At 41.8% G+C, this 23,452-nt stretch overlaps 2 protein-coding genes and 1 long non-coding RNA gene across 7 annotated transcripts; 1 reads left to right on the top strand and 2 right to left on the bottom strand.

Moving 5' to 3' along the window:
* Positions 1–1,800: 1,800 nt before the first annotated feature.
* On the bottom strand, positions 1,801–16,410 carry NIPSNAP2 (nipsnap homolog 2). 2 transcript variants are annotated; one of them, XM_030472973.1, is made up of 10 exons: positions 16,280–16,407; positions 11,955–12,094; positions 11,831–11,876; positions 8,970–9,064; positions 6,932–7,002; positions 6,409–6,549; positions 5,956–5,987; positions 4,634–4,728; positions 3,707–3,790; positions 1,801–3,004 (listed from the first exon to the last, which is right to left on the bottom strand). In XM_030472973.1, exons 1-10 carry the CDS (start codon positions 16,363–16,365, stop codon positions 2,940–2,942), a joined length of 855 nt encoding a protein of 284 aa, XP_030328833.1. In that variant the 5' UTR covers positions 16,366–16,407; the 3' UTR covers positions 1,801–2,939. The 2 variants fall into 2 exon arrangements, with proteins under 2 accessions (XP_030328833.1, XP_030328834.1); XM_030472974.1 differs by lacking the exons at positions 8,970–9,064; positions 11,831–11,876 and having other exon boundaries at positions 16,280–16,410.
* LOC115602158 lies at positions 3,767–11,965 on the top strand. Its single transcript, XR_003989607.1, has 4 exons — positions 3,767–4,003; positions 4,251–4,369; positions 6,167–6,317; positions 11,445–11,965. It is a non-coding gene; the product is annotated as an uncharacterized LOC115602158 (long non-coding RNA).
* Positions 16,411–19,169: 2,759 nt separating the features above from the next.
* On the bottom strand, positions 19,170–23,221 carry MRPS17 (mitochondrial ribosomal protein S17). Of its 4 annotated transcripts, none has more exons than XM_030472976.1 (3): positions 23,141–23,221; positions 21,622–21,768; positions 19,170–20,593 (listed from the first exon to the last, which is right to left on the bottom strand). In XM_030472976.1, the coding sequence occupies exons 2-3, from the start codon at positions 21,742–21,744 to the stop codon at positions 20,303–20,305; spliced, it is 414 nt and encodes a 137-aa protein (XP_030328836.1). In that variant the 5' UTR covers positions 21,745–21,768; positions 23,141–23,221; the 3' UTR covers positions 19,170–20,302. The 4 variants fall into 4 exon arrangements, with proteins under 4 accessions (XP_030328836.1, XP_030328840.1, XP_030328837.1 ...); XM_030472980.1 differs by having other exon boundaries at positions 23,153–23,187; XM_030472977.1 differs by lacking the exon at positions 23,141–23,221 and adding an exon at positions 22,579–22,744.
* Positions 23,222–23,452: the final 231 nt, after the last annotated feature.

Below are 23,452 nucleotides of genomic sequence, written 5' to 3'. Positions count from 1 at the left end.
TCACAGCGGGATCTTCTGCCAGTCGGAGTGCTATGGAAACATGGTGTCGTGCCAGTGATTTCACAAGAGCTCTTTAGGTCTGACTGGCTTGAAAAAAATACCACCCCCCTTCCACCGGGCAAATATCAAGCCTGACCTCTAGAGCAGGAGGCACCAAAAGGATTACTCAGCTTCGAGTGGCTGAGCTCTTTTGTCTGTAAAACACTGGGAAAAACTAGGAGGGAATAAAGCAGCATGAGGGAAATTTCAGTGCTACAGCCAAGCTACCGATTCACCTGAACATATCCCACCAGAGCAAAGTGTGGACAGCAGCACACGTCAGGCCAGTAATACCTGTGCATATAAAGCCTTTTATTTATTTATTATCCAGCTTTAAATTATATATTCTATTTGTATGAGGGGATTTCTAGTTTGCAGTTTTTCTAGGAAGACTGCAGGACAACTAAACCTGAGTTTTAACTGTGTCTGTTACAGTGGAACAAGAGACCCTTCCAGGCATCGTTTCCCACTTCCTAAGCACTGGAAAGTTACTTCAGTTCTGCACTCTGCAAACTCTGCTCTGAGAAATGCTGACATATTGCTCATCAAAGGAAAAAGGCAGACTTGGCCATGAAATTAAGAAGGGAAAATCACAACAGCGTTCACAACAGGGCAAAACCCAACTTCAGAGAGGGCTCAGGCAAAGGGAAGCAAGAAAGACCAGCATTACTTATTTATCCACTGTCTTACTTTCAAGTTTACATAGTTATCTGTAATCAAATAACAGGAACCAGTCCCTCTCTGATGACAGCCAGAGCACGCGTTTAGAGCTCAGAATGACAGGAGGCACTTTCATAACACATGACACCACCACTAGTGGGAATTCAGATCTTAGGCAGTGTATAAAGACTAAAGAGACTTGTGCAGTGTGATGGCACCCTGCAGAACATCCAGTCATTCCTTGGATTTCTTATTCATGAAAAACTTGGTGATCTTCAAACAACAAGAGCTCTACCTGACTGGAATTCCTGGTGCTCCCAGCTGAAGGTAAGCATCAGAACCCACAAAATCCTTTAACTCCAAAAATGGTTTTCACCTTTTGTCTCTGGCTGAGATTGCTGATTGTGAGGGGTAAGTTACAAGGAATTCTCTAGGAACAAGAAATACAGGAGGACAGGGGGAGAAATAACAAGGACTGGAAGCTGATATTGTCATCCTTTTTTTTCCTTTTGTAGCTAAACAGTAGACCCAAAAGCCTGGAAAAATGACAGCCCCAGATGACAGTACTGCTCGTGGCTGATTTACAAGAGGGAGCAGCTGTACATGGCTCATGTGTAAGCCAAGCTGAGAACTTGAAGCTAATTCAGTACAGAATTTTACTCAGTAAAATCCCATAATCAGTTGGCAGCAGGAGGAAAATCTGAAAACAGGCAGGAATCACATCAAATATTGACTTTGTTCAAGATGGCATTCAAGCAAAGGCAAGAGTGCAGAGTAATTCCCATGGGAATACAGAAGAAATCAGACCTGAAATATTAAGCATAATTTGTGGAAACAAATCAAAAGGAAAAAATATTTTGTATTTAACACCACAGCACTTATGACCTCTAGAACCTCAGCAAAATGGCATGTAATGGAGATCTTGTATATTTGTTTTGGGGAAAGAGAGCAAGATACTGGGAAATGCTGTCCCTATAACAGAGAAGTGACACTGGCTAGCTGAGCTGGAGTATTCTCCACAATTACTCATGTTTTCCATAATTAACACTGCAAGATGAGAGAAGACACAGGTGGTGCAATACATACAAGGTGCCAGTAAAATGTGAAAAGTAAAAGGATTTTATTGACTGATATGTTCTTCCTGAAAACTCATTGAAATGTACAAACTGGACACTGAGTAACTGATTTGTACATTCTGTAAGTTACACTGATTCTTGCAGCCACTTGAAAGAGAGAATATTATTTTCACTTACAGGATGTTCACATCATTGCAGACACCAAAAGGGTTGATACATTCTAGTCTAAAAGTGAAACCAAAATAGAACTGGACATAATGGTACACCGCTATATGCCAATCCTATTGACTCAACATGCGCCAGTTTCATACATCAATTTGTTAAGTACCTACTGTACACTTAGTGAAACACCCAAGCAAATGTCTGAAGTCATGATTGCTTATTAAATTAAACCCCTTTTCCTAGACTTAGCCGTGGAGAGAAATGTGTTTAACTGACCTTGATTCCCTGCAGAACATTCAGACAACTGTGTCTGGCCAGTATCTCTTTGAAAACTGTAGGTTACACTTCACAAGATTCATTGTGGGTGTAGAGATCTACATAAAGATGTGGTTAGTTTCAACAGGCTTCAGAGCCCTTGCAAAACACAATGCCCTGTTCTCTATCCATGAGCTATGACCTGACAGACAGTACTATCCTCAGTTCATGACTGCTTATTGGTAAATTTAGAGCTACCTACTGACTCAGGCCTGCTAGAACTGCGAGGGCATATTTCAGAGCTGCCCGAGGGCTTCAGAGCTTCGAATCTTAGAAATTCCATGTTTGCTTTTAGAATCTGCAGTCATATAATGCTAGACAAAGGCCACAACAACTGTAACACTTCATTCTGTTGCTGTTACTGAACACTGGACATTGGCTATGTAACAGAAGATATTAAATACTGTATGCCATACTTAACCTGAGGAGCTGTCTCACAGAGGAACTCATGTATGTCTTTGTACTTGTTTTCAATTAACCAACATTTAATTCCAGTCCTGTATTTCTTGCTTTCTTGGTACAATCCTAAGAGCAAAAAGTCATTAGATTCTGAAGAAAAGAGGTCTCTTTTATAAGCTCAATACAGTACTTTTATATTTCAGACTATGATATACAATGTATACCATAAATTAATTTAAGACAAATACTTGTCACTTTATCTATGTAGGCACAAGTAAATCAGTGACTTTACTGAAGCGGAGAAATCTTCAATGGTATCATGATTCTGGATTCCATTTCCTGAATAAGGGGCACTGAAAAAAATGGAGACAGGGTTTAATGTCACTAACAGAGATCACGAGCAGTTCTGCATACTCAGTTTGAACTGGTATTACTGTCCTCCAATTACTCTCCTAGCTAGTGCATGCCAAATCATCAGCAACCACTGACATTCCTGTAACTGAAGCATTTTAGTTCTATTCCTTTCCACCATGATGAAAATTATCTTACATTTTTCTGGTATACTTCCTTTGAAATGCACCCTGTGGTACCCACACGTGTAGTGCTGAGCATACTTTGGTGAGGTTTGTTACGAAAGCTGTCTTTGATCTCAAAGATCTCCTGGCTTCTAGTTCCAAAGTCGAAATTCCCTTTTGAAAGGAATGCATTTAACAAGGTTCCTGTATTGCATGAAATATTAGAGGGAATAATTTAATATAAATTTCACTACTGGCTCCTTACATTTTTGGGCACAAACTTAAGATGCTTTTTACACAAATCTGTGCTTCTACAAGGGAGGTGCTTGAATAGAAATATACTATTAATGTAGCAATCTTTTAGCAAGTTTGTAGGATCGATTGCAAAATTCACTTTACAGCTTAGTGAAATGTCCCTCCTTCCCCTTCCAGAAGAAAAACTGTCACACAGACACAAGCACTGTGCAATGTACTAAAGAAGAAAAATGATGGCATGCACAAAAGTCTACCTCCAGCATTCCAGTGAAGTTAATAGGTTACCTGTGTAATAGACTAGCTCATCCCAGCCTGGTTTATGCCATGCAGCATTCCTTATATCTTCTCTGGTTTGGAGATCTTTGTAAGCTGGTGAAGGAAAACAATAAGCACAAAGCTTAGAAGTAACTCTTTTTCTTTCTACAAGTGAATAGCTCCCTTAAAAGTATTCTAGTGCATAAGTAGGAGACTGCAAACACTGGGAAGGAATAAAGCCAGAAGTTCTTCTCCACAAAAAGGAAAAGCTCCCGAACTCGTGCAAACAGAAGGAACCGGGGAAAAGAGGGAATGCCTTAGACACAGGTAAGACAGATAAAGCAAGAGTTTACCCAAGTGCTGTCAGATTTCTAATGCTGGAATGTAATACTCTGAATTGTTGAGATGTGAAGATAATACTGGGTATTTTCTAAACTAAATATTAGATGATGAGTTTCTTCAAGTTGAAACAATGGTAAAAGCAGGTAAAGCATTTGTGGAGACTAACACACAGAGAAAGCCAAAACACCATGATGTAGTAATGTAAATAAATGCTTGACTTTCCTTTTTGTAGGTGTGGTGTATGTGATGCTTGAAACTAAACTGTAAAAACCTGACTTCAGCATGAATGGGGACGGAGAAGAGAGATGGCAGGACATCGCTTGTCATGCTTATGCTATTGAAAGCAAACAAGTAAGTCCCTAATAAGAAAGGACCATGAGAAACTGTAGGTGAAAATAGAATGAAACATGAAATGTTCACTTCTGTTTGCTTGTTTGAAGAATAAAGTTACCTACACAAAACCAAGAACATCAACACCATCAGTGTAAAACAAAAAAATCCCAACACCCTTTAAAGACATTCCTTTGCCTTTTGTAAAAGCCTTGTCTCCTGGGCAAAGTCAACAGTCTGTTGGGGGCTGATTCAGTGAGATAAAAGCAGAGAACACAAATTTACCCCAGAGGTGATGAACCATATACAGCTGTCCAATCTGTGAGAAAAAGCCTCCGACTGCTTCATTACTATCCTGTCGGAAACGAATTGCACGGGCCCTACAGAAGAGCAAAGCAACCATTAAAAACAGCAGATCTGGGTAGGAAATAAGTGATAGCTAAAAGGAAAACAGAATTGAAAGTGGGTGAAGTGTACTGCAAATGCAGTGTTAACAGCATTTGCAGTACACTTCCACAATTAATAAGAAAAACCTCTGCAATACACTGCTCTTCAGCACTAAGTATTTCAAGTATACCTAAGTATCTTGTTAACAATGAGTTAAAATTGGAGGCCCATGGTTTTACTAAACTGTGCATTAATCATTCTTCAAGGTTAGATTCAGTATAAAGATAACTGCTGGAGCAGTGGAAAGTGGCAGGCCATTGTTATAGCAGGTTCTTCTAAAACAAAATCCTTGAGTTTCAGTCATACCACTCTCATTTAGCACCGATTTTGTGAATACAAAAGACTTTGTGAAGGAATACAACTCTTTAATTCACACAGACCTTTGCTATGCAGCTGTCCTATGCAACACTCCATGATTTGTTGTGTAAATAAGACCAATACTTAAGAATTAATCTGCTGCAACTTCTAAAACAGACTGGCTACCACTATAGATATTAACTGTATCAATGACAATGGCATGTCTGAAAATCCAAGTCCTCACCTTTGTCAAACTCATTGAAAATACTTCAAATTGTGTATCTATCAACCATTAGAATTGCAAGGACAGTGAATGTAAACTGAACAAAACTTACACTGGTTTTAAGTAAAACAAAATCAGAAGCACATACTGAACAGAAGGCTGTCTCAAACGCTTTTAACCTAGGTATTAAAATGGAAACGCGCTGCTCAACAGCTTTTCAAGCAGCAACTTGACTTTCAAAGATTAAAAGAGCAAAGATTTAGCCCATTTAAACCAAAAGTATGTCAGCTTCTTGTGGTTTGGGAAAGATCAACACTGTCTTAAGGAGTTAAATGCAACCCTTCACTAGGCTTTTTGATGAAAATAAATGGTTTCTGCTATATTACAGCGAACTAAAAGGGTTATGTGAAGGAAAGCTAAACTATAAAGCCCTCAATGTTGTTTGCACACAGAATTCCCCTTTCTTTCCTTGAAGGATAAATTAAGGGTCAAAGAACTGTCCTACAAGTTGCATAAGTACAGAAGCAGGCCATTAACTGGGTGACTGAAATGCTTTGGTACCATCCTGCCACCTCCACTTCATGATTTTTTAACATACATCTCCCAAATAGGAGAAAACAAGTGCTAAAGCAATACTTACCAGTAATTTCCCCACTCAATCATTGTTCCGGGCTACAAAAACCAAAACAAACTGTTAAAACTGTAGTTTAAAGAAAGTTAGAATACTTGGACAGTTTTCACAACATTTACATATGGAAAACACTACGTATTAACAAAATCACTTCCTTTGACTGATAAACATAGTATAATCATCTGTAATTACTCTGTTTACTTACTGTATTACTTCTTAGTCATCTGCCTGAAGTTTCCTTCAGATGAAAACACAGGGGTTTCAGCCCTGCAGATATTAGCATCTTGTTGGAGCCTGCCTTCATTTTGGACCCCCCACTTTGAGACCAACTCAGATACCAGCTTTGCTAAGAACCACATTTCTAAGATGAGGTCTGTATTCCATCTATATCGTATAAACATGCTTTGAACATTTTACAGCAGCATAGAGCTTAAAAAAGAAAGAGAAAACAATTAAACTTACTCTAAGTTGATAGGATCTCAGTTCATAAATATTAGGCCCCTCTCTGGGAACAGGTTCATTCCAGAAACTAAACTCCAACAATAACTGGTTCTTGCGGGACAGAAGCATGTTACCTCTTGCTTTGCGGAACTCTGTGAACTCCTAAAAACCAATGTGATCACTGTCAAAGCCTGTATTATGTTTCAACAACAAAAAGCAGTACACCATGTGGTGGCATAAGGGTTTTTAATGCTGTCTTGGGATTTTGGGACGTGGAAATCCTTTAAATTGTAAAGGCATCTAAATTCCCCTGGTGTATTTGAAGATTTCGAGTGGTATGTTTCCACAGCACGACATGAACTTGTTTCATAAAGTATTCAGGTATTAAACCTCAGTATTCCTGAATATGAGAATAGAAAGAGGTTTCTTTCAGGAAGTGATGAGATACTGAGGCAATGCAGGTACCTAAATATGCAGTTTCTTGACTATTATTTGTTCTCTTCCGAGTAAAATAACCAATTGTAACAAGATGAACACGTTTTACCTTATTTTGACGGAGTTTGTTCATGACCTCATTGAGAGCTGGATACCCTCCCTCGTATCTCCACAGATGAACTGAAACAGACAAAAGGATCCTTTTTCAGGGATGTTACAGACCTGTGCTAAATCTTATGGAATGTCACAGTATAAAATGCTGTTCATACTACAGAATTATACAAAAAACAGGAATCAGGTAACACGTTTAAAAGTAAATGTCATTAAAGGAAGCACTACACATCGGAGCATTTTAAGAATAATGGAATCATCTGCTTTTGGAAAAACGTTCTCTTGGCAAATTTTGCCATCTACTCGGAAGATAGGAGGGCAATTTCTGAAAGGGCTTTTTGTTGCCATGCTTTTGGATGACTTTACGTGACTGTAGTTTCAAGTATCCTCAATTTCAGAGGATAACTTCATTCCAAAAATGTGCTTTATACCAATTTCATCTAAGAGCATACAGAGGGGTAGACTCGTTAATTCAGTAAATTATGCAAGCACAAAAAGCAACACACTTTCTGTAGGACATGAAAAATGATGCAAATGCTGGTTTTGAGGTAAACATCACATTAAAAAAGGCAGAAGGTATCTGAACATGCTAGAATTGTTACATTTGCTAGGATCTTCCCCATACAAACATATTCAGAACAGGTATCCACGTTTAAGTTTTTTCAAAGCATTCTCTCTTTAATAAATCATAATAAATGCCTTTAATAAATTATAACAAGACGTATTTACAAGCACTTAATATAGCAAGGCAACAATATTTCACCTTGAAGAGTCACAAAAGCTATTTGCTCTCCTCTAAAGCAGTCCTGTGCCTGTTCTCTCCAGGAGAGCAAACTGGTGACTAATGTAAGGCACTTCACTATGTAGCAGATTCATTCAGTGCATCTGCTTCTGCTGTCTTATCCTCAGGGCAAATTTGATTTATCCACCTAATATTAACATAGCCTGGGCACAAATACTGAACAAGTCAAAACCCAATAATCTGCTTCATTACACCGCTAGAACTGCTGCAATAACATTTTCAAGGCAAGTTATGGATGCAATCACAGATACTGTCAGTGTTAATATGCTACAAAAGCAACGAATGAGACTTGGCTAAAATATTCTCATTTCAACTGCCTTCATTCCCCAATTTCCCCTCAACTTTTGGAATTGTTTCTCAGACATTGGCTGGTTTATCTACTGTTACTTCTTTGCATTTGCTCAGTGTCAGTATTGCAATATGCTGTGAATGCAGGACAAATTCATGTGTACATGAGTGTAGTTTTAATAACAAAGCAATTACATTGATAATAGCATAGCTCTAACAATGGAGCTACAGAACAAACATCAATACACCACTCTGTGGCTTCCCATTCCTTCAATTTCCAAGAGCCCAGGGAATTTTTCAGGTTTTCTCTCTACACTAGACTCTTTGTATTTACCTCTGTAGCAGCTCTTCAGTCATTTCTAGTTCCACCATACTTTCAATCTGCACAGTTAGGCAGTATCCTTCTATGAGCATGAACACAAATATTCTTACTTTCCTCCAGTAAAGGCCTAGCTTATTGTTGAGTTTACAATGCAATCATTTCTTTTTCAGATGGCATGCATGATTTGCACTCACGATCATACAGCAATTACAGTATGAAAGTCTGAGTAAAGCTTTTTACATTGGCCAATGAATGATAAATTCTGTCTTTGTAAGCCTTTGCCTTTGCTCTAAATATTCAGGTACATGATCTGTGCCCACAACATATTAGAGGACCACATTTCACAAGCATTTCCCACAACTGTTCATCTACCACCTGGAAAACATGAAAGTGTATTAACAGTAGGACAAATTTTAGGAATTAATGCTTTAGTGTCAAACTCAACAAGACAAAAAGCAAGCACTGTAAATGTTAATATGACTATTGGTAACTGATGCACACACACCCTCGCTGTATACATTGCTAAAGGTTTACTGTCAACAGAGATGATTTAAAGAGAAGAAACCTGCCAAGCACACGTTTCACTTGTATGGTTTTACATTCTGTTGTACTTCTATCTCCTACCAGCCTGATCTTGCTCTCCGTACCACGTGTTCCAAGTCCCCACCAGTGCACATGGGTAGTGTTTTTCTTCATGAATCTTTGGCAGCACCTCTTGACTTGAAAACAAGGAATACAGACACTATATTGCATTTCCTTCAGGGAGGCTACAGTTGATATGTATAACAAATCACCACACGTTTATCATTATGGTATGAAAATTCATAAGCTCTACTTTTCAGAAGAGAAAGCTGAAATACAAAGATCTGCTACACAGGGGAAAGATAGCTACAACACTATGGAAAATTAAGGGAAATGTTACCATTTCTTAGCCTGTATGACACATACACAGCATAGTAGAATTCTTTTGATGCAATACATTATGTCTGTCACCTAAAAGGTTATCCAACACAGTAGGAAAATAAGTATCAGGATGTCTCACTTACAGAAAACGTAGCCTAACTACATGGGTGATATGCTTTGGGAAAGCTTTCCTTTATCAAGGGAGGTAGAACACACAAAAATAGGAAAGGACAGTCTTCTGTACCAGTTACAATGCTATGATTAACTGTGGAGCTGAATGAATAAAAACAAGTATTTGGACAGATCAAATTACGACTATACTTCACAGTATGAAGCCTTATTCCTTTCTACCATTTCAGAAAGTGGTTTTCGTTTGAGGCAACTTACCCATTGAAGCATCCAGTGAAACTGCCTTAAAAATACCCCCAACACAACATTTCTGTTCAACTGTTTCCACTATTCCTAACAGCTTTTTCAGACTTTAAAAGTGGCCTACATTAGCTTTAGGAAATAAAGTTTCACTGATTGCTGACTCATTGAAGACAGCTTCCCTTGCACTGTACTTTGATGAATAAGTCAATTAGCCTGGTTGAACTTCACCTTTTCCTATTCTTCCCTGAATAATTATCCCTCTTATTCAGTTTGGCTCATAGGCAATGAGTCTCTGCACAAGGGCAAATAATAGGCTGGCCTTGGGCTGAGAGTCATTAGATAAGAGTTTTCCTCTTGATTCTGGCATTGACTTTCTAGACAACCTTGAGCAAATCTCATTTCAACTTGTACCTCACCATTTTTCACTACACAGTGTAAATAAGATAGAATGACTCTCCAAGGCTGTTTCACCATCAGTTCATTTTTGCAAAGCATAGTGAGATCGTAGAAAGGCAGCTTTAAACAGGAATGTTAAATTATTGCCATAACCCTAAAATATATTTTGTTGCAAATCATAGAAAAAACCCACCCACATAATACCTTATGAATACCATCTTTTTCCTTTTTAAAAATAACTGTTCCTAATTCTTCTGAAGGGGTCCTTACCCACAGTCATTAAGTACTCTCATAACAGTCTTCATGACATTATTTCTTTATTCATACACAATGACCAATCTGTATTCTGATTTGCTATAAAGAGTAAAGAATTAATCTGTTCATCTTTAATTTAGGGAGAGGAGGGAGGGAAGCACAGAGAGGCTTTGGGGTTTTTATTCCTCTATTCTTTTCTCCTTCCCTGGAATACTTAAATTTGCTCTGGATTAGGATAAATCTAACCATACGTACTTCATCTGATTGCTGTCAGTAATTTCCTTCTTTGCTACTGTCTCTTTCCTTGAAAAGAAAAGCCTCTGCTTTCACTCAATATTTAGGTAGCTCATGAGATAACGCAGAGACATGGTTCTGTCTTGTATAACTGGACATGTTTATATTAAGCTTTTAAACAGAGAGCTGGTGGAATGCTAATTGTGCTTCCCTATTTATTTTTTAAACAAAAAAGCTAAATATACCTTATGACTGAGTATTATTCCAGTGGATTTCTATGTTTGTATAGCAAGGAAAAGAGTTTTGGGTTATCTAGCCAAAGGCTAGTATAGCCAACCAGTAACAGAGTAAAGGACATAAACTAGGAGTTGTGAACTTCTTCCCCATCCTCCAGCCCAGATGGTGTTCCAACTGATACATCACACTTAAAAACATAGGTTGCAGTAGGGTATCATTATAGTAAGAATGTTTAACTGACAAGATGATCACTGCCAGTGAGGCAGCACTGCTGTTTTGAAACATGTGAGGCTCACTGCATTTCCAAATCTAAACATACAGCTCTTGAAGAGGCAGTTGTTCTGGCTCCAGAGGAGTGACTATAAAGGCAGAACAGTACTAATATTTCTGCCGTTTCATCCTTGAAGTAGTAAATTTAAAATTTTACTAATTTTATACATTTTACAAAGCTGTAACTTTCTGGAAAACCCATTAACTACTGCTCCCTTTGAGGATATGAGTCCAGTGCCAAGATCCTATCCAAGGATTTGCCTAGCTCTTTAGGAGCAGATCTCAGCAACATTACTTTTATAGAAGGATAGAGATGAGCTGAGAAAAAGTCAACCCCTGGGTTTTTAAAATCTCCTCAAAGTTATACTTCAGTTTCATGCTAGCATGTAGTTTTACTTACCACTGATCTCTCCCTTTCCTTCCTGTATGCAGACAACCACCCCCAACACATTCCTACATGGCAGCTGGAGTGGGACATCCTAACATACCAGGATCTACCTGCACGGACCAGCAATTGTAAGGCAACTAAGGGAAGGGTCAGAGCTGTTCCAACAAATGTCACCAATGTTTTCACAACAGGCATCATCCTAAATTGCAGCTTAGGAAAATGCTACCTCCAAGAGGGAAGGCAGGGGGTAAAATGAGTAAAGTATCTATTGCTATTTCTCTCCAAGAAAAATATGATCTATTTAACCCCATACCCTGAAAGTAAAAGCAGAATTTTTCCACCTCCCCTCTAAATAATTACGATATTTGCCAATACAGTTTGTGATCAAATCAACATGTCTAAACCATGAAAACATAACACACACACTTACCAAAGCTTGTTGTAGGCGTCTAGATATTCTGGTTTTACATTGTGAACTGAAACAACAACATTACGTGAGAAATGCAGGAACAGAATGAAGAAATGGTAATGTGAAATATAAAAGTATCACTCACTCTGCAGTTTATACAGACTGCTGGTCTCTCTTTTGGCTAGAAGGTTGGAGTGAGCATCTTTCCTTGGATCGACTTTGCGAACAAATAGCGACTTTAACCAACTGTCTTCACGAGGTCTGCCAGCTGAAGATGCCAGCCCCCTACATGTTAACAAGTACATGATACTGTCACTGAGTGTACCCTGAAAACGGCCACAACCAAGTTTAATGCAAACAGGATCATAACACACAGTTACATACATGTCTGTTACTAAAACTTTCCATGGAGCCACTTCCTATCAAGGTACGGGCAGTTCTTTCCCCACTGAGATTCACCCTCTCACACACCATTTTCTAGATGAAGAGCCAAACAGTTAACCATCCACCATCCACATTTATCCTTTGTGCACATGGCAGGGAACGAGTGGATGGCTGCTTTTGCTGCCTATTCATCTTCTTTTTAATCCCATGTCTTTACTCAAGAAGGCTGGGTCTGTCCTGATGTACACAGACAAGAGTGAAAAAGAGCAAAAAGACAGTGTGCATAAGGGAAAATGTGTACAGTGTAAACAGGAAAGTAACTGCCATATGTTCCTTAAATATAGCTCCAAAAATGAAAAGTTGAATAGCACATCTTTCAACACAAAAAAATAGAATGCAAGTTTAATTTGGGAAAAATTACAAGTGGCAGGAAACAAACAGCCTGCAAATATTCCAATTCCAAATCCTGGCAACTATACTATGCAGGGGTACAGATCCCATTCTTTGTGCAACATCCACAATTTCCCGTTCTTTGAAGCAGAAGAATTTCACTCTTTTTCTATGTAAACTTTATGTAGTTTCTATACACTTACAAAATAGAATTATAGAATCATAGAACGGTTTGGGTTAAAAAGGACCTTAAGATCATCTAGTTCCAACCCCCCTGCCATGGATAGGGACACCTCACACTACTTCTCTTTACACCACAGTACACAAAACATTACCATTAACTGTGCTTTTTTTTAAATGATGTGTTAAAGGAACTATGCTTTTTTCCAGCTCACAGAAAAACCCTCATTCCCCAAAACTCATGTGCAGGAGGACAAGAAAGCTGATGTATTCAGCTGCTTCTCTACGATGTATGACAGGGGACCCCAATCTCAAATGTCTTTTCTGCTTTTCCTAAGAAGCACCTCCTTCAATCTGCCTCTTTTGGATATGGGGTTTCTCCTGAAATACTAAAAGATTTCTCTGACATACTAAAAATGTAGCACCACAGCTGGAAATTTAAACCTTTTCCCACCTCAGAAGTCAACTTTTCACTCTTAATTACTAAGAGCTCCAGAAGATAGCTATTAATTCAATCTTCAGCTATAAAGCTGTCTTCCAAATAGCAAAGGCTTGTGACAATCATTCAAGGGGAGTGTAAAATATAGAGAAAGAAAATCTCAACTTCCTTTAGGAAAAATACCTTCCTGAACCTGCCTGTCTGTATTGCACAGAAGTAGTTCACACTAGCAGTGTTTTTCATCAACCTTTTAGTCTCAATGTCTGAAAATAATATAAAGAACTGGTTCACCCATGGGAGCAGGATGGAGGAAACAAACTACTTCATAGCAGGGGAAAAAGTAACAACCAGAGAACAACTGCAGCTGAGCCGACCTTCAATGTTAAGGAATAACGGGTAAATACCTTATTATTGGTGCATGTATTGAAAATGGTGCCATCTTTGGCCCTAAGCAAACACACAAACATGTTACTGTGCTGAAAGGTGAGCAGCCATTCCCGAGTACAAGCATTTAAAAGGGCATTCCATGATAAGGCTGTTGCCTGCAGTAGTGTTGTCACAGGCACCACAGGAACACAAGCTGCCCCAGATGATGGGGGGCAAACCCTACCCAATAAATCCAGGTTGTTTTAGCAAGCTCCCTTAAAGTAAGCATTAATGCCCACTGGACAGCAAATAGGGCTTTAGGAGACAGAACTCAATACCAGTCCTGCAGTGTTTGGGTTTTTTCAACTCAGATCTGTAAATTATCACCATTTCCTCCCCTTTATTAAACAGAATTAGCAAACTAACATTTAGAATGTTTTTCTACGAGGATTATTGTTTGCAGCAAACTTCGAAGATGAAAGAGACACATAATCACGATGCTTTCTTTTGTGAACCACCTTCAGCAGCAGCAAGAGTAAGCTGGAGTTATGGGGATAATACTGAAATTGGGAGAGTCTCATGTCTTGGATGTTAAAACTGCACCCAAAACTGGAGGTATATTTAATTTTCAATACAATGTAGTGAGTAATACTTTCCATTTATGTAAAATCTTTTACCCAGCAACTGTAAAATTGCTCATGAACAACGACTAACAAATCATGACCATCCACCTAAATATACACTTTATTTACAATAATGGCATTCATATATATAAAAATTTATTCAGTTTATTATATTTATGAAATATTCACTGCTCCCAACCCAAGATGCTGGGGCTCTATTTTTAATGCCTATCCTTAGAGAAGTCCTACACTACTGGCCTCCTTCTAGACACCCACAAATCAAGAAGTCCTGCACTCGCTGCTGATTCACTTGTGTGGGCAGCATGTACCCAAGATTAGCAACTGGACTGCCAGTTGTAAGCATCAACCACAAATGAGTTCAAAACCAATCCATCATCCGAAAGATCTACTTTTAATCAACATAACATTATGCCTTACAATATTATAATACCTGTTCCAAATAAACAGATACTGGAATCAAATTGTTCCAAAACCCCAATACCCCTGATGAAAATGTGAATATACACAGAGAATGCATGTAGACGCTCTAAATGGAATTACCATCCCACTTCACAGTGCTTTATTTTCTGGGAACAATACTGATTAAAGGCACTGCTTGACTTGCTAACATGTTCTTACCCTACAAATGTCAACTATGGGCTTAGCTTTCTTGCTACAAAGATTTGGGGCTGTGAACGCATAAGGGTAATGCTGAATAGCTTGCTTAGATTAAAAACAACGGTGAAAACACTTCTATCCCACTTAGCTTCTGCTTTAGCACAAACTGGGTGGGAGGTATCTGGAGAAATACTTAGATTTTGTAATAACCCATGTCTGCCTGGAAAAGAAAGAAAAACAACTTGTCTGTAATTGGCAGGTTTTGATCTGTGGTCTAAACAAAGTTTATTTGAAACTAAACCATGCACATAACACCTTGCAACATATATACTCCACAACTCTCCCCGTTCTTCTTTTAAACAGCTGCTTGCAGTGATGCCTTCAGCCTTGCACAGGGGCTGCTGCCCATACTGAGGTTTGAGATAGCAGGGAGGGAAAACGCGTGTAGATCCATCCCAGCTCGGGCTCTTCTGTCTCCAACACCCAGGGAGCATGTGTGTTTGCATCCTACACCCGAAATATGTGCACATCTGTGCCCTGAGAGCTCTCTATGTACCCTTGCCACCCAAGGGGTGTGCGTGTGTCTGACCTTGCACACATCAGACATGCGGGCATGCAAATGTCTGCACCCTAAACATGATAGATGTGTCTGTGTGTGCCCCGACACTTGCACATGCACACACATCCCAGCTCCTACGGGAAGTAGGAACACACGTTCCCTCACACCCAAGGGGTACACACACATGCAGAAGTCCTTGTGTAGCTGTGCATTGTGAAGGCAAGAGGATGCTGGTGCCATGCACCCTGATACTGGGGGAAACATCGATGTTGGGCAGGGGTGCAACCTGGTACCATATGGAGCAGTTGTGCATGCCAACACCAAGGGGTTTTGTTGTTGTGTGTGGCCATGCACCCCAACACCAGAGAACATGAGATGCAGGGTGCCCATGCACCCTGTTGCTTGCTGGAGTTGGGATGCAGAGTCTGCACACCGTGATCCTGGAGGGATATTTGGGTGCAGAGCATCCATACACCTGAGCACCAGGAATACATGTGTGCAGGGTGCCTATGGTCCCCGACACCCGGCCATCCGTGGCCGCGGGGTGCCCGTGCGTTCCGTCCATTGCAGGGGCCCGGTGCCGGTGCAGCCCGAGCCCAGGGCACAGGCGGGGCGGGACAGGGGTGCGGCGCGGCGGGACAGGGGCGGACTCGGCAGGAGGGAGGGGAAGGGGCTGTCCCTGGGGCCCATGACCTTGAAGGACACCCCGAGCGGATCGCACTCCCCGCCCCACGGGAGGCCCGCGGACCCGGCCCGTCAGCTGCCCTGGCGAGCGGGACGCCATTTCCAGTCAGGAAAGGGGGTGGGGGGAAGCCTACGCGGCGGGGCGAGGGGAGGCGCGGGCGGTGTCAGCTCCGTCTCCATCCTTCCTCGGCGGCCCCCTCCCGCCCGCCTCACCCCCTCAGGCTCACCTGAGGGCCAGGCCGCCGCTGGGCGGGAGGCACGGCACGGCGCTGGCTCCCGCCAGGCTCCGCCGCAGCAGCACTCGCGCCGCCATCTTGCTCCGGCCGCCTCCCTCCTGGGCCGGGGGAGGGGGGGGGGGTGTTGGGGGTCTGAGCGCTGCAGCGCCGCCGCCGGACGCGAGGGGCGCACCACCCGCGTGTACGCATGCGCGGACCGCCCCAGCGCAGGACCCCAAAAACCGCTAAAAAAGGGGTTTGGAATCATGTGGAAAAACTTATTTCTTATTCACCAAACACGTCTTTAACCCGGGTGCAGCTGAAGTGTTTTATTTGCCCTGTGCTCAGCTACAGCCGTGTTTCATCTGGTTAAATGGGTGGCATGTAAATTAGTACTAGTATCAAACCCTTAAATAACTTTAAATATAAACTTGTAATGAGGCTACGAGTTAAAGGTCAGTTCTTTAAAAGAAAAGCAACTAGCCAATAAACACAGGAAAGTTAATGAGCAAACCTTGTCTTCCTGCAGAGCACCCACAAAGCTTAAATCAATCACATCACCACTGTTGCCATTATCAGCACTCAGAGTAAGTCAGAGGCACCCATGATGTGCTTTAACATCAGTGAAATACAATGCTTGTGGTGACTTTAAAAACCAGTTTAACTTACAGTTTAACTTACAGTTGCCATCATTCTTTTAAAAACAAGTTAAGGCCACGAACATTTAACCACACATTGACCTGAGAGCATGTTGAGCTCTTGAGCAACCCTCCAAGAGCCTACCTGTAAACTGGAAACCACACACAACCTTCTGTGATGGATCAGTCTTCAAACAAAAAAGTGATATTTTAACAGCTAATCAAGAAAAATCACAGGAGATACAGGGAAAGATTTACTTCCCCAATTATATGTAGATGCAACTCATAAACCAAATAGGAAACTATTTCTATTTCTTATAAGCATTATACGTCTAGCTATTAGAACAGACACATCTGAAGTTCTGAGGGTTAAGTTCCTTCACTGCCTGCTGAGATGCAACTTCAGTGTATTTCCCACAGCCCAGGGCTGCGCTCCAGCCTGGGTCTGATTTCTCTCAATCTCTGTTAGGGATGGAGTTTCACATTTTACATTCACTGGAGCTGAAGTCAGAGCCCAGATTTCCTTCTACTTCCACAAGCACCTTAATCAGCCAGCTACAGTTACCGAGTCATTTGCATCAACCTAAACCACTTTGACGTACATACCAACAAGAATAGAATCATAGAATCATAGAATCATAGAATCATCGTAAGGGTTGGAAAGGACCTTAAGATCATCTAGTTCCAACCCCCCTGCCATGGGCAGGGACACCTTGCCCTAAACCATGTGGCTCAAGGCTCTGTCCAACCTGGCCTTGAACACCGCCAGGGATGGAGCATCCACAACCTCCCTGGGCAACCCATTCCAGTGCTTCACCACCCTCACTGTAAAGAACTTCTTCCTTATATCTAATCTAAACTTCCTCTGTTTAAGTTTGAACCCATTACCCCTTGTCCTACCACTACAGTCCCTAAGGAAGAGTCCCTCCCCAGCATCCTTGTAGGCCCCCTTCAGATACTGGAAGGCTGCTATGAGGTCACCACGCAGCCTTCTCTTCTCCAGGCTGAACAGCCCCAACTTTCTCAGCCTGTCTTCATATGGGAGGTGCTCCAGCCCTCTTATCGTCCTCGTGGCCCTCCTCTGGACTCGCTCCAACAGCTCCATGTCCTTTTTATGTTGAGGACACCAGAACTGTACGCAGTACTCCAAGTGGGGTCTCACAAGAGCAGAGTAGAGGGGCAGGATCACCTCCTTCGACCTGCTGGTCACGCTTCTTTTGATGCAGCCCAGGATACGGTTGGCTTTCTGGGCTGCAAGTGCACACTGCCGGCTCATGTTAAGCTTTTCGTCAACCAACACCCCCAAGTCCTTTTCTGCAGGGCTGCTCTGAATCTCTTCTCTGCCCAGCCTGTAGCAGTGCCTGGGGTTGCCCCGACCCAGGTGTAGGACCTTACACTTGGCTTGGTTAAACTTCATGAGGTTGGCATCGGCCCACCTCACAAGCGTGTCAAGGTCCCTCTGGATGGCATCCCTTCCCTCCAGCGTATCAACCGAACCACACAGCTTGGTGTCGTCGGCAAACTTGCTGAGGGCGCACTCAATCCCACTGTCCATGTCACCGACAAAGATGTTGAACAGGACCGGTCCCAACACCGATCCCTGAGGGACACCACTCGTTACAGGTTTCCAACTGGACATCGAGCCATTTACCACAACTCTTTGCGTGCGGCCATCGAGCCAGTTTTTTATCCACCGAGTGGTCCATCTATCAAATTGATGTCTCTCCAATTTAGAGACAAGGATGTCATGTGGGACAGTGTCGAACGCTTTGCACAAGTCCAGGTAGATGACGTCAACTGCTCTGCCGCTGTCCATCAGTTCCGTGGCTCCATCATAGAAGGCCACCAAATTGGTCAGGCAGGATTTCCCCTTAGTGAAGCCATGTTGGCTGTCACCAACCACCTCATTGTTTTTCATGTGCCTTAGCATGTTTTCCAGGAGAAACTGTTCCAAGATAACCTATAGCCATATGTTTAAGACACTTCTTCGAAGTCAGAGACCATGTTCACATTACTGATTTACTCAATTTGAAGTGTCTTGTCATCCCAGGACAGGACTTGAGGACTGGCATTCAAAGAGTGGGACTTTTTGGTCTGAAGCACTGAAGAAAATGTAAGTTTCTCCTTCTTTCTGGCCCAAATAATTTACTGAGTTCAACTGGACTTTGGTAGCAGACTGCAGGCAGCTGAAACTGATTTCATACAGGTGAAGGAAGTTAAAGGGCAAATAATGGAAGAGAACACAACTACCAGCATAAGACGGCTCAGTTTCTTAAAGAAAGATATTTTAAGCCAGAGGAAGTCCGTTCAGATAAACCTTGCTTAGCTTCTGATCTTAAACAACGACCAATTCCAGAGGCAGATGCTTCAAAAAGGATTTCTCATAGCTTTGATATTCCACTCTCCCCTCCATACAGGGACATGGAATGCTGTCCCCACAGTGCTGCATTTTGAAGCAGATGCCCCTTTAGATCTGAACAAACAGTTGGCAACACAAAGCTACTGGAAGAGCCACACACTCTTGGTTTGCTTTATGTCCTGGAAGACAGGATACAAGACTCCCTGAGCTGTAGCAGGATAAGTTATCTTTAATCATTAACTGCTAAGGCCTTCTAGTTTTATATTAAAGTATGCAACAAATCAGCACCTGTACCTCTCCCAAGATGTGTTGTTTTAATTAGCTTTTCTGGCAAGACTAAATCTAACTATCTTTACATCTGCTTTTTCAGCTTTGTATTCCCATCAGCTTCTACTTCCTGTTGGCAGCCCAAAGAGACCCATCTCTCCAGAATTAAATACTTCCTTTGGACAGGTTGCAAAGGCAAGCATGCTAAGCTACCCAAAGTTTTCATCCTCACCTTACTGCCATTATAAAGACAAGTGACAGTGTTTTTGAGAGAGAGTTAGAGGTTTTGGAAGTCAGAAGATACTGCAATGTGGTATGAGCAACCGTAAGAGGAAATGAGGACATGTGCAGGTAGCTGGTTTTAAAATTCTACACTTCCTTTTAAATTAAAATTTAATAGAATTATCTTAAGTAATCCCACAAACCACAAAAGACTGTCTGAAATAACAACAATCAAATAGTAGAACAACCCTCCCACCAAACCTAAACATTATACACTTATATTCTTGTCTTTCTCAATACAGAAGTCATTCCAGGTGAGCAGCTGGCTTTTGGAACTCTCAAGGCTTGGGGCAAAACTACATGCAGCAAAATGAAGTGTTAACTCTAAACTCAGGTTTTCTTTGTATTTTAATTTAAAGATTTGAGGTGCCTATCGATCTGTAACATCTCTTCTTATAAGCAACTACGTTTACTGTTTATTTGGACTACAGATCTCACTGAAACATGTAACATACAACAGCAGGGCCCTCTGTTTAAATATTTCCCCCACTATTTGTCTGTTGAACAAACTTTAAGTTCCTGAAGTTTTTCACTGAGATAGGTAGTATCTGCCTCTGTCAGATTTTCCGAATCGGACAGATTTTCAAGGAATCTCGTTCCTGCACAGGGTTTCCCTGTTATTGGATCTATGACTTTTCCAACCTTGAAAACAATTTCAGCCAGTTCATGTTTCACATGTTTGCTCCTTCGCTCAGGCAAAGCCTTCAGAAGAACAATGTCTCCAACAACACACTGCTGCAACGGGTCATGGGCAAAATAGGTTTTTCGTTTGTTAAAGAACTGTAGAAGGAAAAAAAGAAACAGTGGCATTAGATTTCAAAATTAGGCAATTGGCAAATATATAGTTAATACAAAACAAACTAAATTTCACTAAGAAGTAAAGTTTTATGTAGTTTTTAAAATTAGATGCTCTCTTGTTCTGCTGTGTTAACTCTTCTTCTCCTTAGGATGCTTCACATCAGCACTGCTTCAGCAAGACAGTTGCCTTGGCTCTTCCAAGCTGAATGACTTCCCTGTGCAGTCCATGATTCAAGAACTGATATTAATTTTTATTCATCCTACTATGTTTAAAGTTCAGCAGTCCTGAAATCAGTATTCTGATGTTTGTCATTTGAGTTTTCTTGCTCAATTAGTTTTCTTTCATATAATAATTCAGTATTTATTCTTACTGGAGTGGCAGAATTCAGAACCTTTCTTTTAAGAAAGAAATTAACACGTTCTTGTACTAGATAAAGTATTGGACTGATTATCTAATCCTGCGTCTACCCTTCACCTTCTGGTCACCAAAGGCAACTTATTCCACCTCCATGTACCACGGTTTCTGTATCTAAAAATGTTTGAAATGCATTAACAAGAAGTGATAAACACAAAGCTCGTATAGCACATCACGGTATAGATTCAAATACTAGCTATGCCTACAATCATGCATAAAGGAAAACCGCTACAAAATTCACTGTAAAAGTGACTAATGTCAAGTTTCCAAATCAAAGCGTAGTCCAAATCAATATGAAAAATTAAATCAAAGTGGGAAACAACAAAAATTTACCTTCTCAACTAAGATCAAACGAAGTGCATTAACAAAGCACTTCAAAGAAATACATTTAGCAGGTAATTTGTAAGGAAGTGCCCTCACAACACACTGCTTGTCATCCTTTGCAGTCACCCCCCACAACTGACAATCATTAGGCACGTTCCTTAAGGAGTTTGCCTTGTAAAGAGCTATCAAAAATCCTGAGTCAAATCAATAAAACATTCCTCTGGACAGAACAAAAATTACCATGCAAGACAAGTTGTTAACCAGCTTTTACCTTTAGCAAGTAAGGATCTAGCACAAGCCTTGTCACTCTCACTTTGGCAGTTTTCTGCATTTTGGTTCCTATTACTTTCCCCACTATCCATTTTGCATGGACAGCTCCACGTGGTACAGACATCGTTTAGTTATGGTCATCCAGTGCCTGGCAACAAGCAAGCAGACACGTTATTTTAACCAAACACCTCCCCCCCAAAACCTTTCCATAACCAGTTTCTGATCAATATCAAAATTACGATTTCCATTTCAGACTAACAGCTTAATTAGGTCATGTTGTTGGAAAACCAGGATAGATACAAGCAGCTCAAAACTTCATATACTGCACTACCTCAGCCTTGTTATACTGTATAAGAAGCGATATTAACCTGTCCCCATTACCAGGGAAAATTACTTCAGGATGACAGTAAAAATGGACATGATAACACAAAGATGTGATCTTATCCCACAAATTCCCCAGAATTCCTTTGAATCATGCCAATTGCCACATGAACAATACAGAAATGTGTAGATGGGGAAGACAGGAATTTAACTCTCACTCCAGCAGCTGTTTTTGCTGGGACCTGTGTATCAGGTCTGCGTATGACCAGAGTTAACTCAAACAGGGAACAGCCTGTAACTTTGGTTCAGCAAGTGATTTGCTCCTGTGTATCTCATTATTATCTGAGCTGATGAAACCTAAGAAAGTTAATAAGCTTCTCAAAGCATAAATGACATATCAAAGAGTTGCCTGACCTACAGTAAGTGTAATCACTTTTGAGTTAGTTCATTCCTCTAAGTAATTACACTTCCTTACCTTATTTCATTTAATTAGGGTGAGCTTTCTATATCATTTTTGCAAGAGTCATGGGCAAAATAGATTGCTAAATATTAGAAGACCTGAACCAACATTAAAACTGATGGCAACTAATGATCTTCTTCTCTCCCACCCAGCTACGTCCTGTTAAACACAACTGACCTGTTCAATTCTCCTTCTATCCAGTTTGTAAGATTACAAGACACTTGCTTTGATGTTGCAACACATCAAAAGCAAACTTTAGGGACACACAGACACTTGCATAGGATGAAATGCTTCAAGAAGCAATGCTCAGGGTTGCTTTTACCATCCTTAGCTCAGCTGTATGACCCACAGGGCTGGAGCAGGGAGTGGGGGGGCCCTCCTACACAACAGGGCTAAGCCCCCCCAGCCACAGTGACCGGGCCGGGGAGAGGCAGACCCCTATACAACACCCATAGAGCACAAGGGAGCTGCCGGAACGACAGGAGGCAGACACCATCTCCCACAGCGAAGGGGACAGAAGAGGGAGTTCAAACACATCGGGAGCCTTCAGCCCCCCGGGTCCCCAAAGCGCTCCGCGCCAGGCCCAGCCTCAGCCACCTCCCTGCCAGCAGGGCTGAGGGGGCAGGCGCTGTCCCGCGGGTGCCGGGCTGTGTCTCAGCACCGCACAGAGCGCAACTCCAGCCCGAGGACCGCCCCGCACCAGTGCGCCCCGTACCCGGCACCCCACAGCCCCCCTCACCGCCAACGCCGCCGCCGCCGCCGCGCCTCAGGGGCCCTACGGAACCGGAGCCGGAAGAGCCGCGCGGCAGCGGGGCGGGACCGGCGGCGGGAAGGGGCGGAGCCTCCTGGGTGCATTTAAAGGCGCAGGCGGCAGCCGGCCCTCTCAGTAGCGGGTGGTCGTTGCGTGTTGGTGTTGGGGTATTTTAGGCGACTAGTGTGAGTTTAAAGAGGGTGGAAACGGGGGGTTCATCATGTGCTAGGCTGAGGGGAACCTGCCTGAGCTTGTTGCTAGGGGAGACTGGGGAGCGGGTGCTGGCTGTGGGCTCTGCTG

Source organism: Strigops habroptila (assembly GCF_004027225.2).
Source record: "Strigops habroptila isolate Jane chromosome 13 unlocalized genomic scaffold, bStrHab1.2.pri S16, whole genome shotgun sequence".
Lineage (NCBI taxonomy): Eukaryota > Metazoa > Chordata > Aves > Psittaciformes > Psittacidae > Strigops > Strigops habroptila.
The sequence above is the reverse complement of the archived record's forward strand: the minus strand, read 5'-3'. Positions and strand labels throughout refer to the sequence as shown.